Source organism: Manacus vitellinus, unplaced genomic scaffold (genome assembly GCF_001715985.3).
Source record: "Manacus vitellinus isolate BGI_N305 unplaced genomic scaffold, ASM171598v3 scaffold_7_pilon, whole genome shotgun sequence".
Lineage (NCBI taxonomy): Eukaryota > Metazoa > Chordata > Aves > Passeriformes > Pipridae > Manacus > Manacus vitellinus.
Genome location: NW_021940813.1, coordinates 17,473,525 through 17,490,417, shown reverse-complemented (window position 1 = coordinate 17,490,417; position 16,893 = coordinate 17,473,525). Strand labels below are relative to the sequence as shown.

At 37.1% G+C, this 16,893-nt stretch overlaps 1 protein-coding gene across 1 annotated transcript in view; it reads right to left on the bottom strand.

The window, feature by feature from the left end:
* The window catches only part of ANOS1 (anosmin 1), a 134,784-nt gene that overhangs the window by 52,015 nt on the left and 65,876 nt on the right, over positions 1–16,893 (bottom strand). Inside the window, exons 5-7 of the mRNA XM_029964758.1 lie at positions 10,530–10,592; positions 7,142–7,364; positions 1,785–1,969 (exon numbers count right to left, since the gene is read on the bottom strand). Of these exons, the coding sequence (XP_029820618.1) occupies positions 1,785–1,969; positions 7,142–7,364; positions 10,530–10,592 (471 nt within the window). The remainder of the gene's footprint in view (positions 1–1,784; positions 1,970–7,141; positions 7,365–10,529; positions 10,593–16,893) is intronic.

Genomic DNA, 16,893 nt, shown 5'->3' with positions numbered 1-16,893 from the left:
CACAAATTTTATTGCCTGGTGGGATGGCTAAAACTACTGTCTAAACACCATGGAGGTACACTACTCGATAGACATTCTGATTACTAGCACCCCTCAAGGGTGACCAGCCTGCATGTCCCAGAAGGTATACACAGTCCACAAAGCCAGTCAGGCATCCCTGAAGTATGTTTTGAACTGACAACCCCGGTGGGGTCCATCACACAACCAAATTCTTGTCTCTTCTGATGCAGATGGGACAGTGAAGTTGTCAGAAAGATGCCAGTTGGAGGAGGTTTCTCCTGCCACAGCGATTAACTCAGACCCTTCTGACTACATTTAACAGACCCCCAGGAAAGGCAGCTGCCAGGGTTCTTACTGTTCTTGCACAGGAACACGTTTCCGAAACACTCTCTCCTGTAGATATATATATTTGTATATGTTTCACTGCTGTGGAGTATGTATGGTGCATGCTTCCAGAAATGTGCATGAGGTCTGTTTCTGGGATGAGAAAAAGCACGGCAGTGTGCTGCTTGTAGCACATACACAGCATGGCAACAGTGAGGAGTAATTCAGATCTGGCTAATTTTTGCTACCTGGTATTTTCCTTGTAGCCAAGGCAGGAGGTTGTTTGCTGGATAGGGAGAATGCAGGTTCAAGACCTGTACCTCAGCTGAGAGATAATAAGTCACTGTGACTTTATCAGGTTTGGAGATGTGCATGTTCCCTTGGGCTTGCACAAGCACAGTTTCATGTCAGGCTCTGCTGCAGGTGACTTTTTCTGAGCAAGACTCCAACATGGTGCCAGCTCCCTGTAGCACCATACTGAAGCTAAGAAATTTACTTCTGAGTGTTCAGTCTCCCAAGCTTTATGTTATTAAAACAGCATTTTCCTACACAATCTGAATTGAGAAAGAGCACAAATTGTCACAGAATTTAAATCCTTTACTTTATTTTGTGGATGGTTCTACTTATTGTCTCCCCTTTTTTTCCTAGCTATAATGACATTTTGCAGATCCTTTCAAAATCAGCATTTTACTTTTCTTGTCAAGAGGGATGAGGGTGAAGCAGTAAGATAAACGACTGGAATTCTGCCATCCAGGTGGACTGTCAGCATGTTAAAAAACAGATTGAAACTGGGAAAGAACTAAGTGAAAATTTATGCTCTGTTGGCTGCTTCTCATTAAGAAACATTTGCTCATGAATCTTACATTTTCAGTCTGGATTGCTCTGAGTGATAAGAGCATGATATCATAGAATTTGCCGAACTGGGGGGGTCACATCTGAAAAAAACAACTTTAAAAAGAAAAAAGGTTTTAAGTCTTTTTTTTTCACTCTCTGTTTTATTAAAAAAAAGAAATCAATGGCCTTTTCATCAGTTGTATTTCTCGTGGTTTGACAAGACCCAAGTCACGTCTTGGACACTATGCAACGAGTTCCACTGACTGCAAAAGACTCTGCCTCTTATGTGCTTCCTCCAGTGGATTTTGGTCTCTAATTATACATTTTTCAAGAGACTTGTGACTTTCAGAGACTTTGGAATTCTCATCTGAATAGATCACAACTATGTGCTTGCAAGAAAGTGCTACCCACTGGTCTCGTGAAAATCAAGCCTCTGGCTAGTTCTATAGATTTTTATTTATAGAGAGTAAACCCACAAAATAAACTTATTTTGAAAACATAAACCTTGGGGTATTTTGAGCATAAGCCTCCCCACCTGTAAGTGACCTATCTCTTCTCCAACCTGAAGAGGACCTTTAGATCATGGTCTGGAAGCCAGGGATCCATATCGCTTGCAAAGAACTAACCTGTGCCACAGTTTGCCAGTTAGTAGCATCATCCTCACTTGGATGGATTCCTTGATTCCACCTCCTCTGAACAACATAAATCACAGGCTCAATGGAAATATTGAATTTTGAAGACCACTTCACTTCCAGGTCTCCAGACTGATGTTCTATGAACTTTAACTCTTTCCGGGGTTTCAGTGGAACACCTGTAGTAGGAATGTACAGACAAAAATATATGAGTAATTTACAAGATGCAATTAGGCCACTTGTAGACAAGCTGTATAAAAGAATAATTAAAAAAAAAGATCATTGGTCGGTGAGAAGGCAAAAGAGGAGAATTATAAGCATGGAATTTCAGAAATGTTCATAGCTAACCTATCTCTGCAAACATTAAAACTTGTTTTTAAAAAATCTTCAAAATTATTTCTTTATTTAATTAAAAAACTAAAGGATCTGAAAGTTGTAAGCTAAAACTGATCTTACAGAAAAGATTTCCCAAATAAGTTTTGATAACCTGGAGAAAGATCCCTCTGATCCCAAGCAGAATCAGCTGTACCTGTTGCTCAGTTTTTCACCTAATTTATCCCTAAACACATCTACTGAAAAAATTTCCACAGCATCACACAGTAATCTGTTTCACTACTTTTCTATCCTTACTACAAGAAAACTTTCTCACTACTTTGTTTAGTCTCTTCAGCTGCATCTTAAACTTGATACTGGTCCAAGATGTTCATGGATCATAGGGAACAGATTCTTTCTTTTATCTGTGGAGAAGCTTCTTATGTACCGCAAGACTATTATCATGCTTCAGAATGTTTTCTTCTTCAGTCTAATAACCACAGAGCATTCCATCTCCTCTCTGTGTTTCTAGACCTTTGTTCACTCTTGCAGTTCTCTCTGGAGACTCTTCAGTTGGCCAACACCCTTCTCCAGAGTCAAGCCTAAAACTGCATGCAGACTGTGTCTAAGTTCTTAATAGTGTAAACTAGTGAAGCATGATTATTTCACACATTTTACATTAGTCTGATATACTTAAAAATGCTGTTTGTTTCTCCATGGTAGCATGATCTTTTTGACTCACATGCAGCTATATTGTATGATGTGTCATTCTCCACTCTCCACTCCCCTAATGATCTAGGAAAGGTAATTCCAAGACATCTTGGAATAGATATGTTATATCTAATGTATATTGTCAAATTGTTGCGTTTCAGAGACAGAGATGTCTTTCTAAAATATTACTGTATTTCTCACTTACACAGTGACACCAAAGAATTGTTATTTCTGTTGTTTATACTGCTGGTAATATTGCCTTTTTGAAAACACCTGCAGTAGCTTGAAGGAAAAAACAACTGTTCAAGTTCAGCATCTTTTGATTAAATCAACAAATCCATATGTTGTCAGATACATTTCTCTAGACAGACTTTAGGAACACATATATTTGAATGTGCAGCATTTTGTCACTTTAGGATATGTCACAAATAAGATTTCTACGTTGACATATAAACCTTCTTTGCAAGTTATTGTACGCACCTAATTTAATTTTGCTGTTTCAAAATTTTGCCCACATAAGTCCAGCTATATGTATTGGTTTGATAAATCACTTCCTACTCAGTCTGCCACAGATGACTGAGCACCAAGATTTCCTCAGGTAAACAAACTGGTTTTATATTTTAAGAGGTCTTCTCAAAAAATCCAAGTATACAAGTAGCTACAAGTAAATGAAAAGTGATCTTGTAGATCTTGAAGAAACCTAAATCAACCTGAAGACAATCCTGTAAATAAATCTAGCAATTACAGCAGTTTAGAACCTGGATATTCTTCAACACCCTGCAGTCTTAGTGTAATATAATGAACCTCACCAAACATGTCAGTTTAGATTTCCATATTTGAAAATCCTTCTTTAATTATTATACACAATAATCCTACAATATGCATGTTAAGAAAACTTCCATCTGCTTTGCATTAGGGGCAGTTGGATTCACTTGATTGCAAGTATCTCAGCCTCTCCGGTGTTACGTAATTGTGTGCAGATGGAGCGCGGCAGCACAAACAATGAGAGCACAGCACAAGTGCATTTTAAAATACTTTTGTAGAACCAGCACCATCAATTTAATATCCAGATGTGAAGATCCAATTACTCTTCAATGTGCTTTTTATTATGTAAATGGTCAGCTCTTTCTTCACGCTGGAACAAATTAGTCCTCTGAAGTCTGCTGTGCTCAACCAAAGAATTCAAATCACTGATTGCTGTATATGTGCAATAACAGAGTCCAGGAAAAATGTTTCTAAAGGTGTCTTTCAAACAGTACATGCATCTCTGTGTCATGAAAAGTAAGTGCACAATGGTCCATCACAAATGTCCTGTCTTAAATGCTGATCTCCAAGAATTCAAAGAGTTCCCATGGAAGGCTTTCGGACAGTAAAGGGTAAATGGGATCAATACAATTGTAAACACAATTGTTCAACCACTCAGAAATGGACACTTTTAAAATTGTGCACTATGTTTTTAATAGAAAACTATTTTTCTTTAAGCACGAAAAGAGTCATTAAACTGTGGGTGACCATCTGGCACCATCAAGCCCTTTAAATGTCACAGTTTACCTTTTTTACATAGATCTGCAGTTTGTTCTGCTGTATGGATTGCTCCCTTACACATTTCAGAGAAAAATAGTTAGGCAGGTTTAGACAGCATGAAGTAGGTGCATCATCACATCTGAGGGACCACTACTTCTGAAACAGGAAAAAGGTGATAGGTAACTTTTTCAGCTGCCACCAGCTCAGTGTAGAAAAAGATACATGTCCTTGTCCTTAGCTGGGGATGCATACGTGCACATCAGACAAAGTGAACCTGGTCACACATTTTTTATTCCTTTCTCTTCCTTTGTTTTTCTTCTGCATTTTTAAACTGGTTTATTTCTAAGCAGATTTATTGCCCCCCTCTAAAGTACCAAATCTACTTTAGACAATTACTGTTATTTATAATATCATTATGTCAATATAGAAAACAAATTAGGTAGGCAATGGAGAAGGGACACTTCCAGAAGTGTTTCTTCACTAATTGAGATGGTGTAAAGAAGGTGGATGAGGCCAATAAGAAAAAGCAGGAGACAACATCTGACATCTTCAATAAAACAACATAAATATATGAAGACTCTGCAAACAATTAGTAATACTTCCAACAGAGATGAAAAAGTACAGTGATAATGAACTGGTTATGTTAATCCAACAACATTTGAAATATATGTCCTTGGTGGCAGCATACTTACATTAATATTCTTTTAGGATTGGGCTTTAGCACTCAGTACTAGAGGGCAAATTCAGTTTGTTAATCCAGCAAATCAGATGGGAATTTTATATCTGCTGTTGCAACTAATCTCCAGAACTTGATCAACAGTAAAACTATAGGAATTTCTGTAGACTCTTAGATTCAATCTGAGTTCATTTTCAAGCTGTGAGTGCTGTCAAAATGATAAGGATAAGTACTAAACTTATTCACTAGATCTCAGTCGTGCTTGCAGTTTGTTCTTAGTGACAGGAAGGTCATTTACCCCTGGAGGAAATGAATAGCAAGCCTGCTCCGCGTCTATTTGTCTTTTGTTGCAGAAAGACAGGTTGAAGAGGCTAATTAGCTGAATTCATCAGCTGAGAAGGCAGTAGGGTATTGAGCTTGCCCTTCCTCTGCAAGACATATACGCTCTTACAAGCAAGCACCTCCTGCAGATCAGTGATAAGATGATAGGGAAGGTTAATTCTGCTCCTACATAATCAGGCTGAACAGTAGTAAACCTTCCAGTGTGCAGTTACAAAATGTATCATATCCTGTCATATTCTGTGCCAGCTCCAGAAGCATGTAAACTTCTTTCATTTGTTTGTTTTGTTTTGTTTTTACTTTTTACAGCTGTTACATTTACTGTAATGCTTTGTAGTTGTGGTATGGAGCTTGATCATGTAAATCATTACATATAAAACATGAATGCCTGTTTATGACTCTGGTCATTTCTCTCAACAAGACAAAAGAAATAAATAAGTGATCCATTTTAATAACTTTCATTTTGAAAGGTGCTGTATTTTAGGGTGTACTAATTCCTTACAGTTTTAAAGGGCCTGCTCTAAAGTATTTTGGAAACAAGAGAATTCCCCTTCTGCACTGGAAATGGGGATCACAGTATTGCCTGCTGTTCAAAATACTTTGAGGACTACCTTCATAAGTTTTATGCTTATTCAACTCTATGACTTCTAGACCAAATTTTCTCTATTTATGTCAGTAAATAACAGTGCTTCCTGATGACCCACCCCGTACACTCAAAGACAGGATTCAAAAGTCAAAGCACACTATTTCTGACATACATTCTCATCACTAGAGACACTGAAAAAGATTCATTAACATTTCAGTTAGAACAATGATCTTAAAAATAAAATCACCATCTTCTTCATATATTTTATCATGTTTCCATCCACAGATGGAAATAAGCATGGATTCAGATCTAAGCCTGGAGCTTAGTTCAGAGTTCTGCTGATTAGGCTCCAACAGAGAGCCCATGATATCTGATTAATAACTGAATAATATTTATTTTTTATCACTGATGTAGGAGAATAGATTTCTAACAAAACATATCAACTGTGTGGAACAAGAATATGCCTTTCACAAATGCCTATTTTTCTGGTTAGGAGCACATTTTTCAAATATTTCCATGTATAAAGCCTTTTTTAATTACAATAAATTAAAATCTGGAATTTGTCTAAGCACATCATTTCTTAGCCTATATGTTCTCACTGAAGGATGTAAAAAAAAAGCCTTTTTTTTTACAATACTAAAATCAATTAGAAAAAATTTAATAAGATTTAAATAATGAGTTAATATATATATGTGATATTATAATCTTTCACTATTTTGTTCTTAGGTCATTAAGAACATCAATGCAAAATATACTGTGCTGATTTGGTTTTTTACCAGATTATTTCACACTTCCTGTGTGGTAGTCCCACCAACTTGGCTTTTAGATAATAGATGTTATTTGTGATTAATGGGACCTGAACCATATATCATTAAATATTTTTCTGCTGCATTATCTCTCATCTGTATCAAATTAAGTGAGATTTAACCTAAATTGGCAAAGTTTTTTCTGCTTAATAACCATGTTTACATTCCACAGATTTCCTGACATGGCCTTCACAAGGAGGGGAAAAAATTAGAAATTTAAGCAGCATTTCTCTCCAGCTTTCCACCCTTTCACTGTGCGGCCATATCTCTACAGGCACCTCTCTTTTTTCTCCCCAACCATACAAACTCTCAGAAAATGAAAGTCCTGGTTTTCTAGGAGACTTTGTTACAGCCTGAAGTTATTAGCCCAGTTTGAGTACATATTAATAATCTCTACCTTTGTACAGATTCTTTGGAACTTGGCACGTATGACCGCATCCATTGGAACAACATTTCTTCACTCCAGAACATTCACTATCAGCTTCACAGCTTTCAACACAGGCAGCTGCAAAACCACTGGCTTTCTCAGGTGCTGGGCAGTCCCCTTGCTTCACAGACAGGATGTACTTAAGGAATTCACAGCTAGTTAGGCATTCATAATTCTTCTTGGGGAAAAGAGGCTAAAAGAAAAACAAAAGAAGTGTATAATGTTTTCAATGGGAATAACAACAACAACAAAAAAGAAATATAAAAACACCAAAGAAAAAATGTTGTAAGTTTTCCAAGATCTCCTAAAGGAATATTCAGATTTTCAGCTCTTGCAAGACTATCCCTGAAGATTTATATACTTAAGCCACTTCTAAAAAAGCATTCCAAGTACAGAATGATGAATTCTCTCAAGTAAGACCACCATATTTAATGAAATAATGTTGTTTATATCTGCCAGCTTTCCCTTGTTTTCCTCACATTGGCTGGGTACGAAGTTGCTCAATGACAGATTAAATACATACCCAAAACAAAGGGGAAGCAACGGTCAGACAGTCTGCTTTTTTTTTTTTTTGGACTACCCCACATTCCTCCCTCTGTATTTTGTAACACTTTCACCACAATATCTGATGTAATGCCACTCCAGATAAATAAGAGAAATCTTGTGTCCTTATACTGTTTGAACTAAGTTGGCTAAGAGAAGATTTTGCAGCATCTTTTTGCTCTTGCCAGCGTATTAGTAATTGTATAACTCTTCATGGACTGGAACTAAGTTTCTGATAAAATGATCAGCAGAAAATACAAACTGAAATAACCCTTAAATATATTGATTAAAGATCAAAGTAAATGCTACTCCTTTGATAAATCTAGTCCTAGATATATTAGAGGTTGCTTCAATGCATAGACATTATATAACGTGTACTACTCAGAGGTTTGCAAGGTCCACTTAAAACCGTATGTAAAATAGCATCTAGAATCCTGGGGAAAATATTGTGTGTGACATGGAGATTACATCTCCTCTTTTTTTAGTTTGATGCAAAACCAGCTAAAGTGATTCCCTCAAAGTCATTGGTGGAACTGCAGATGGGCTATCCTTACAATTGGGGTTGTCTATTCTATCCTAGAATAACCAAAAACCTTCCACCCTGGCAGATCTGATTTAGAGGTTCCTAAGACTACACAAGAGTTATAACCCACTCCCTGTCCAACTATTCACGTAATTTCTGAAACTTCCTTCCATATTCAAATGTTTTACTTTCTTGGTTTTACTGTTCTCATATTTCTGGCAAAATGAGAAAGATTTGGCTGTTATGGGGGCCCAGGTGTTTTACAGTCCATGTGTCAGTTTATTCTCCAAAGTCACTGTGGTCCAAGAATGTGCCACTACATTACCTCTCCAATCTTTTCCTACAGAGCAGTCCAGAATCTTTGAATCTGGCTTTTAAGGTTGCATTTGGGGGTTACAGGCTTAATTAGCCTAAAGGTTGCAAAACCAAGCAGTCCCTACATCTCCTACTGACCCCAGTGATTCTCGGACATGCACTCCTGATGTTCCACCCATCGGAATGCACCTGATCCCATAGCTAGCCAGTTAAAACGCTAAAACAGCAGAAACTAAATTTATGGGGGAAAAAAAGGAGTCAGATAAACTGTCTACTTCTCTTCTTCACATGTAAGGTTCCCTTTAACATTCAGCAGTACACTTATTTGGTAGATAAGAAGTAACATACCAAGCAGGAACCTTGAGAAACAAAGCTAAATTCTTGCTTCCAGATTTTTTACAAAATACAAAAAGATTGAAAACTCTCTCACAGGAAAACATCCTCCTTTAACTCAATCAATGTCTATGGAGTATACAGGACTCAGAGAAAGGAAAGTGGTCCCGGGCTTTTGTGTGTGTGAAGCTAATTTCAAATCCTAAAACATCACAAATTTGCAGCTACTTAATTAAAAATGTTATAGCTCCCTGAGGCATAATACGTCCTCAAGGCTTCTCCTCCTCACCCTATTTCACAGCTCATTTTTCAGTTAGCTGCTAAATGTGCTGCTCTTCATTATGGGCCTTTGATGTTCCAAATTTAGCCTTAACCACAAAACACTAATCAAAGAAGGATGCTCACAGTTTTTAACTACAATAGAACAGTGTACTACAAATGTTTTCCTTTTAAACCAATTTTATACATATTTTCACTCCTATCTGGAAACATGTAGTCTGAGTGAGAACTGATATAAAAGAACAACATAAATTAGATCCACTAAAACTGCTTTATTACATTACCCTAGAGTTTTGTATATGAGGAATTAGCAAATAATCTGGGTTGAAAAACTCTTACAAGTTTTGGTTTTCATGAGAAATTTTTACTTTGTCTTTTGATATAACTACATAGATCATACATAATCCCTACTTACACATTGTTGTATCTAAATCTTTTTAGTTGAAATTATAGCTTTTCTTAATCATCTTCATTATGCTTAAAATAATTTAAACACAAGACATGCTCTTATACCAGAAAAGGAGTGTCCACAGTAAAAGGAGATGAGTCAAATCAGTGTATCAGTGAGATCAGTACATCAATTAATTTCTATTTTTTTATAGGAAAAGATTAAAACATTCATAATGATTCACTTTAATAGACTTGAATAAATTTTTACCTTTATATTGATTTAGTTATAACAAAGCAACTTTCTAGTGAGATATTTCCATTCTGAACTAAAAAACACTTAAAAACTGTAACAGCTGACTTCCACCAACTCAACAGAGCCATGTTTCAAATCCAATACAACATCTTTTTTCTAGTTTAACTGATTTATGTTTGCTTATTCACAGATTATTCTGAAACATGATCCAAAAACAGTTTCTCTGAAGATTTGTTCCTGAATAATTATGCATTTTGATATCAGTCTTATGAACCTGGAGTCCACAATCCAGTTACTCCTGGAGAACTATCCTTTTCGAAAATCAGATTGACTTTCACATGCAGGAAAGCCATCTGTTCTAGCTACCCTGCACAAGGATTTTTTACACAATGACATTTTATCTTTTAAACAAAAATTGTCTTTCTTATGCATGGCCAGAAAAGATAGAAGGGTAAGTGGTAGAAATAGCTTCTGAGAGATGCTATGTAAGTGTGACTGGACCAAGTCTTAAAAGTGTAAGTTGAGATAAATCATTTGGTCAGAAAAAATATAATTTTTTTAAATTCAAAATTAATATGATACATTGTTATATGTGTATCCTTTCAAACAAAGGTGATTGCTGTAAAAATCCCATGGTTTTCAGCTGGCTCCATGAAGCTAATAATTTAAATTAAAGAGATTGCTAGAACAAAGCGAGAAAGCGTGCCCTTGGGCTGACGTACCTCACAGAAGCTTTGGCAATGGTTTTTCTTCAGGTCCCAGGACTCTTTGCAGGGCTCCAGGCACTAGGAAGAGTCAGGAGGCAGAGAAGTGTCAGGAAGAGAATGAAATAAACAACCACATTGAAGAGAATGAAATAAATAACCCCATTTCTTTTCCAGTTGTTTGTTTGGCCTACAGGAAGTTAATAATCCACTTCTCCTGGGGAAAAGATTGTGTCATTGAGTCATGGTGTCAGAGCAAGGTCATGACAAGCCATGATGACAACACAAGAAACATATTCAGTATTTCTTACAGTACAAGGCAATCAGCTCACTTGTTTATTATAGCATCCTATTTTCCAACTTACTGAATCGAGGTCTTAGTACCATTTAACACCATGTCACTGGATCACAGAGACAATGTCAAAAGCAATACTCTAAGTAGTGAAAGTACAAAAGTACAGAAAGTTATATCTTCTCCTCAGCAACCAGACTAAAGATCAGACGGGCACACTGCCTACCCAAGCGAGAAACTATTTCATCAAGCTATGGAGTAAACCCAGCAGAGGTTTAAACACTATTTCTGTATAAACAGACAATGTTCACTGGTCTGTTAGCAAAACCACTCTATTTCAAGTACCATATTACCATTACTTCACCTTCAACCTCTACTGCAATGGTTATACAGAGAGCTGAGATTTAAACTCTGCAAACCAGAGTTAAGTTTCACAGCATAGCATAAAGAAAAATCACACTATTAAGAGCATTTACTGTAGCTGAAACATAAATTCAGGTTCACATCCAGAAAACTTTTCTCTTCCTTTATTAAACATAAGATATTGGAAAATATTGACATTGTTGGTGGTTAATAACACCTACTCCTTCTGGTAACAGCAGAAGGATATTATTGTACCAAAAGGAAAGGCCTTTGACATGCAACGCAATATTTATATAATTTCTCTTATACATAGCATTAGATTGGATTAGATTTATGCTATTCAAAATCAAGCATGAATACATATAGGCTGAATCTTGGCTGGACACCTGTAGATTAATGTACTAAAACCAACATTAAGCATTTTTCTTACTATCAACATAGCCTAAAAATATAATAAAACCATTAGTCACAGAGGTTACATATTTCTGGGAAGAAAAATACCACTAAAGCATTTTCTTTATATATATTTTGGTATTCCAGACTCAATTTCTAGCTCTTCAAAATTCACAGTGTGTTGTATACAGAATAATTAGAAGGATACATTATAAAATGTCACTGAAGTCAGCAAGTTTAATTAATTCTAGAGTATTGTTTCTCCTGTGGAATAGTTACCACAAATTTGAGCCCAACTCCACTGTCATGTCATTTTACAACTCTCCTGCTTTGATGGATTTAATCCAAAAATCACTGAGGTATAAATGGTGTAAAGACAAAATAGGAGATATTTTGACCATTCTGGGACTTTGTCAGTGATCCCCAAGGCTGTCAGGATTACCATGTCCTTGCCTTCTCTGAATTACTGTTGCACTGCTGTGCAGCCATGGAGAGTGTATCTAAACCAGCATATCCACAATCTTGAGCTGACAACTAAGACCAAGTTCATGCTGACTTGCAGGCTATAGAGCAAAGCACTTGGTACTCCTGGAAGGAAATACCAAGATACTGTACAATTCAGATGGTTTCTTGCATTTGTACCAGGATGTCTTTATCTGCAATGTAAGTAAGCTTCAGCACTTGATGCCATCTGGCTGTTGCTCTCTTTCAATAATAACACAGAACAGCCCAGGCTACTTTCAGTTGTGCTCCAGCATCTCCTGCCTCAGGGCAAGCAGAGATAATGGGCATCTCAACTCCTACACTTCAAAGGAGAAAATGAACCAGGGCTGAGCAGTATCCTGAATTCCATCCAACTGCTCTCAGAATATATCAAGGAAAACAGATGATGCAGCCACTCAAGAGACTTCCACAGTCTCTTACAGGCTCTGATTAGGGTACACGCTCTTACCTATACATACACTAAAAAAATCTCTCTACTCCTGCTGTATGAGGAGTCCTCAGTGCCCTGGGCCAGCCTAGCACCATGGGCAGCTGCAGGAGTTGACTGCCCAGCTTTAGTGGGGCTGTACCATTCTGCTGGTTAAGAACAACTGCTAGGAGGCAGAAATTTTGCAGTATAAGAGTCTGGAACTGTCTTACTAAAAAGGTTGTTACTAACCTTGCAATGACAAAGATGAGAACACTTCACAAGCACTGAGGTTTGTGCATTGATCCTCTTAGCTACCATATTATGAGGTTACCCCAAAGCGGGTAGCTGGAAACACTGGAAAGCTTGGATCCAGGTCTCACCTTTGAATCCTTGATTTAAACTGTAAATCAGCTGAGATATTGAGATACCCCCCACTGTCTGGTGAGCTATATCCTCTGAACAGCAATAATCTCAGGTAGAGAGATACCTTTTTCTCTTCTAAGAATGCTCTCCTGATGTTTCTTACATGAAGATGGAAATGTGTTCCAAATCCAAAGTGTTATATACATGCTAGCTCTGAAGAAGGGCTATCATGTACATAAATCTGTCTTTTTCCAGTCAGCTTTCCAATAAACTCTCTGTCCTCACAAACTGTAGCCTGTCTGATTCTGTTAAACTTTTGCATCCCATTTACATGGGCCACTCTGAAATGTATCTTTTATCTGCAAGGGATGGGTTGTGTTTTTCCTCATCTCTGGCATTGTTTGCTATGAATGTGTATCAAGATGAGACTATTCAAGAACATATATTTTGCAGTGCTCTGCACAGTACAGCAGTAAAACATTTATCCCTCCACTATGGATTCCCCCCCTTTTTAGACCATCTATTCGAGGGAAGAACAAAGCTGAAAATTGTCTCAAGAAAAAGAAGAATTGGGCCTTACATGAAAAGCAGTTGAAGGTTTTGTGACAGGTATTGTTCCATACATAATAAAAATTAAAATCAAGAAAATGTGAGTGAGAACTAGTGACACTAATATCTGTTTCCTCAAATCCAAGTCTTCATAGAATAATGCATACATCTTGAACTTTACATTTCTAATAATATCAATACAACTGACCCTGTTGACTGGATCAACAGGAGCTATTCTGCTTCTGTTTAGCTTAGCCTTGACATCTGAGAGGAAAGCATACAGTATTTCTCACCAGTAAGAACAGTTTCAACAGCTTCAACATACGTAAAACACTAATGAGAAAACTAGTCCCGCCCAGCAGGGAAACACATTCAGGTTTTCTGGATTAGTGTAAATGTGTGTGTCTGTTAAAAAGATACTGAAATCCTCTATCCAGGACAAGGAAGACTGTAGGCAGAGCAGCAGCTGGCAGTTGGTTTGGACTCTATTTTGTGTAATAAAAACCACCTTGCAGACATAGCCACCTGCCCTCAGAAGGTAAGCTTAGGCACGACGATGGCAGACCACCAGCAGGCAGCAGAGCAGTGGCACAGGAAGCATCCCAGCAGTCCATTTGGCAGACACCTGGTGGCTTGGAGCCACTGCTGCCCCCTGCCCTGGCACTACCACACAGGTGGTGTACTGCTGGGCCAGGACAAGATGTGAAACACAACACTGAACCAGTCATGACAGGCCAGTAGCACTCATCAGAGGGTGAGGGGTGCCAATCACACCAGCCTTGCTAAATCAAATCCTCCTCAAGTGCTTATTTCATCATCTCTAGTGGTTAAATCTGGAAGTTGCAGGCTTTCTTTTTCATCCAGACTGCTGTGGAGTTGATATTCATACTAAACAATTCAATCAAAAGCCAAAGGGACTGCTAATAGTAAGCACTCTACTACAGGCCTGTTGATGCTTGGACCGCATAGAATTAGGAATAAGAGCAAAGTACTGTTTCACTCAACGAAAAAGGATTGCTATTGCTTTAAAATATTTTGGGTCATGGTTTTTATTTCATCTTTTTTAAAAAATTTGCAGTTAAGGGCCATATTAGAGAAGTCTTTCCTGTTCTAATTTTTAATCTATAAATAAAGCAGCTAGGAGATTAGCATATGATGCATGCCATTTACATTAGTTAGTGAAGGGATCTTCAAAATAGCTTATCAATACTTTTTCTTAGGAAAGGATGCCTTTGACCTGAATGGGAAAGATTTACACCAACACAGCACTTTTCAAAGTCTAATGAATTGCAAAACTTCGCTTAAGTATTGAAATACATACTCATTCAAATGCTGTATATTTATTCAAACATTATATTTAAATTAAATAGCTGCATATGACATATTTATAACTATTTAAACAGCAAAAAATTATTTATTTCAGAGTAGAAGAGTCTACCTACAGTATTTTTGTCTAAATAGGCTTTTTTCTTCATCAGAGTGGAAACCAAGTCATATGCTGGAATGTAATTACTCTTTTCATTATCATTCATCATTCCTGCTGTTCCCAACAGCAAGGTCAGAAATGAATGGCTTATGTTTACAACATATATTTAAGTGCTTTGCTGTCCTAAGGAACTTAATTAAATGGATCTTAGATGGTTGGAAAAAAAAAAAGGAACAAACATCTTTCCTAATAATCTACCATGTCATGAGGAAGTACCAGAAAAATGCATGTGCTCACTATCAGGCACGAAGCAGAGAACATTCTTAGGGTGAGGAATTTAACCAAAGTCAAAGAAGAATATTGTGTTCATTAGTTTTAGAGAGAATAATTTTGTGATGTGTATGCTTAAATTACAACTGCACTTAAAGGAACCAGGAGAAAAGTGATTTTGAATTTGGAATTCTCAGCACAGTGGCAGTAAACACAGTGCAAAACAGAAACAGGCAGCAAGAGAGAAATAGTTATTTTGAGATTTTTTTTTTAATCTTCATCTGCTGTTTACAAATAGGAACAGAAACTGTTACTTTCTGTTTCTAAAAAATGGGACTGTGAGATGTCTGAAGAATGCAATGTTTTGATTTCAGAATCGTAAATGCACAGTTACATATTTACCCAGTTCAAACCAATCAGTAGCATGCTAGCTTGGTAAAAAATATCAGGTATTAGCAATATCACATCACAGAACACACTATCTTTTGAACAGTTTAAACTACCACTTTTCTTCTTTACTGTAAGAGTCATGAGATGCAGGATGAGTTTACTGAAACTATTTCTCATGATAAAACTAATGACACGAATCAGGAAGATTATAATTTTGTAAAAAATTTACCTCACCAATTAAAAAAAATCTCCCATTACTTCTGGATTATATTTTTCCAAAAGATCCATACACACAAAAAACCCCATTCCTCAAACATTCTCTTACTAGAAGACACATCTCATTTATTAATGCCAAAAAGAAATATCCATACTTATGTTACTGTTAGAACCAAAGACCAAATTAAACTCTCTAATATGACACATAATTCTGACTTGGTACTTCTGCATCTAGGAGGACATGGTGTAATTCTAAAAGCTACACCTATATGGAAATAATTTAGCGTAACAGGAGAATATTAATTACGCATATAAAGAGGTAAGAATCACAACTCTTTAACAATTTGCAGTGAAAGATTAGAAAAGCATCCTAGGACGAGACCAATGAATCTATCTGAAGGACTCTGGCTACCCATTTCAGGAATGTGCTTAATTTTTGTCAATTTATTTTATAAAAAACTATTTATACATTTGTGTCTCAACTTTCTGTGGTTATGCATGTCCTCCTAAACTTTAAGATGGGTATTTTCCTTCTGTAGATTCAAGGTGACTTACTTGAATTCTGAATATTCAAATGAAAGAGGTGTGTGGTTCTGAAACTGAAGTTAGACAAACTCTTTTAAAGATCCCTGTTCTACTTTTTTTAATCTCCAGTTTCAATCTCTGACCAGCACTAAGGTATGGGCAGTCTACTGACCCAGAATGCACAGGTGTGACTGCATGTTACAAAATGAAAAGCTCAGGTGAACAGAATCTATATGCACTGAGAATTTCAGGCACTCAAGAGTGAAGAATCCTACATAGGCAGGTAAGTGCATCTCATTTCCACACTAGATCATTCTCGATGCTCTCCAAAACCCATGCTCAATAGTTTGACTGATTTAAAGGCTTCATCTGAGTACTTCTCTGTGCAAGTGTACCATGGTATCACGCTCAAGCTTGTGGGCACCTTTCCTAGTGATCAAGTGCACTGCAGCACTTCAGGTATGAGAAACTTCAGGTGCTCGCACGCCCTAACAGGTCAAGCACCTCCTTGTCAGTCTCTTGCTTCTCTGACTCTTTTCTCTCTCCTCCCTCATTAGCAGACTGAATCATTAGAGCACCAATTGTCAACTTTTTAGAAATCAGTGTGACATTTTAGCTCTGTGCTGGTTTTAGCCTGGGATAGAGCTAATTTCCTTAACAGTAGCTAGTATGGGCTATGCTT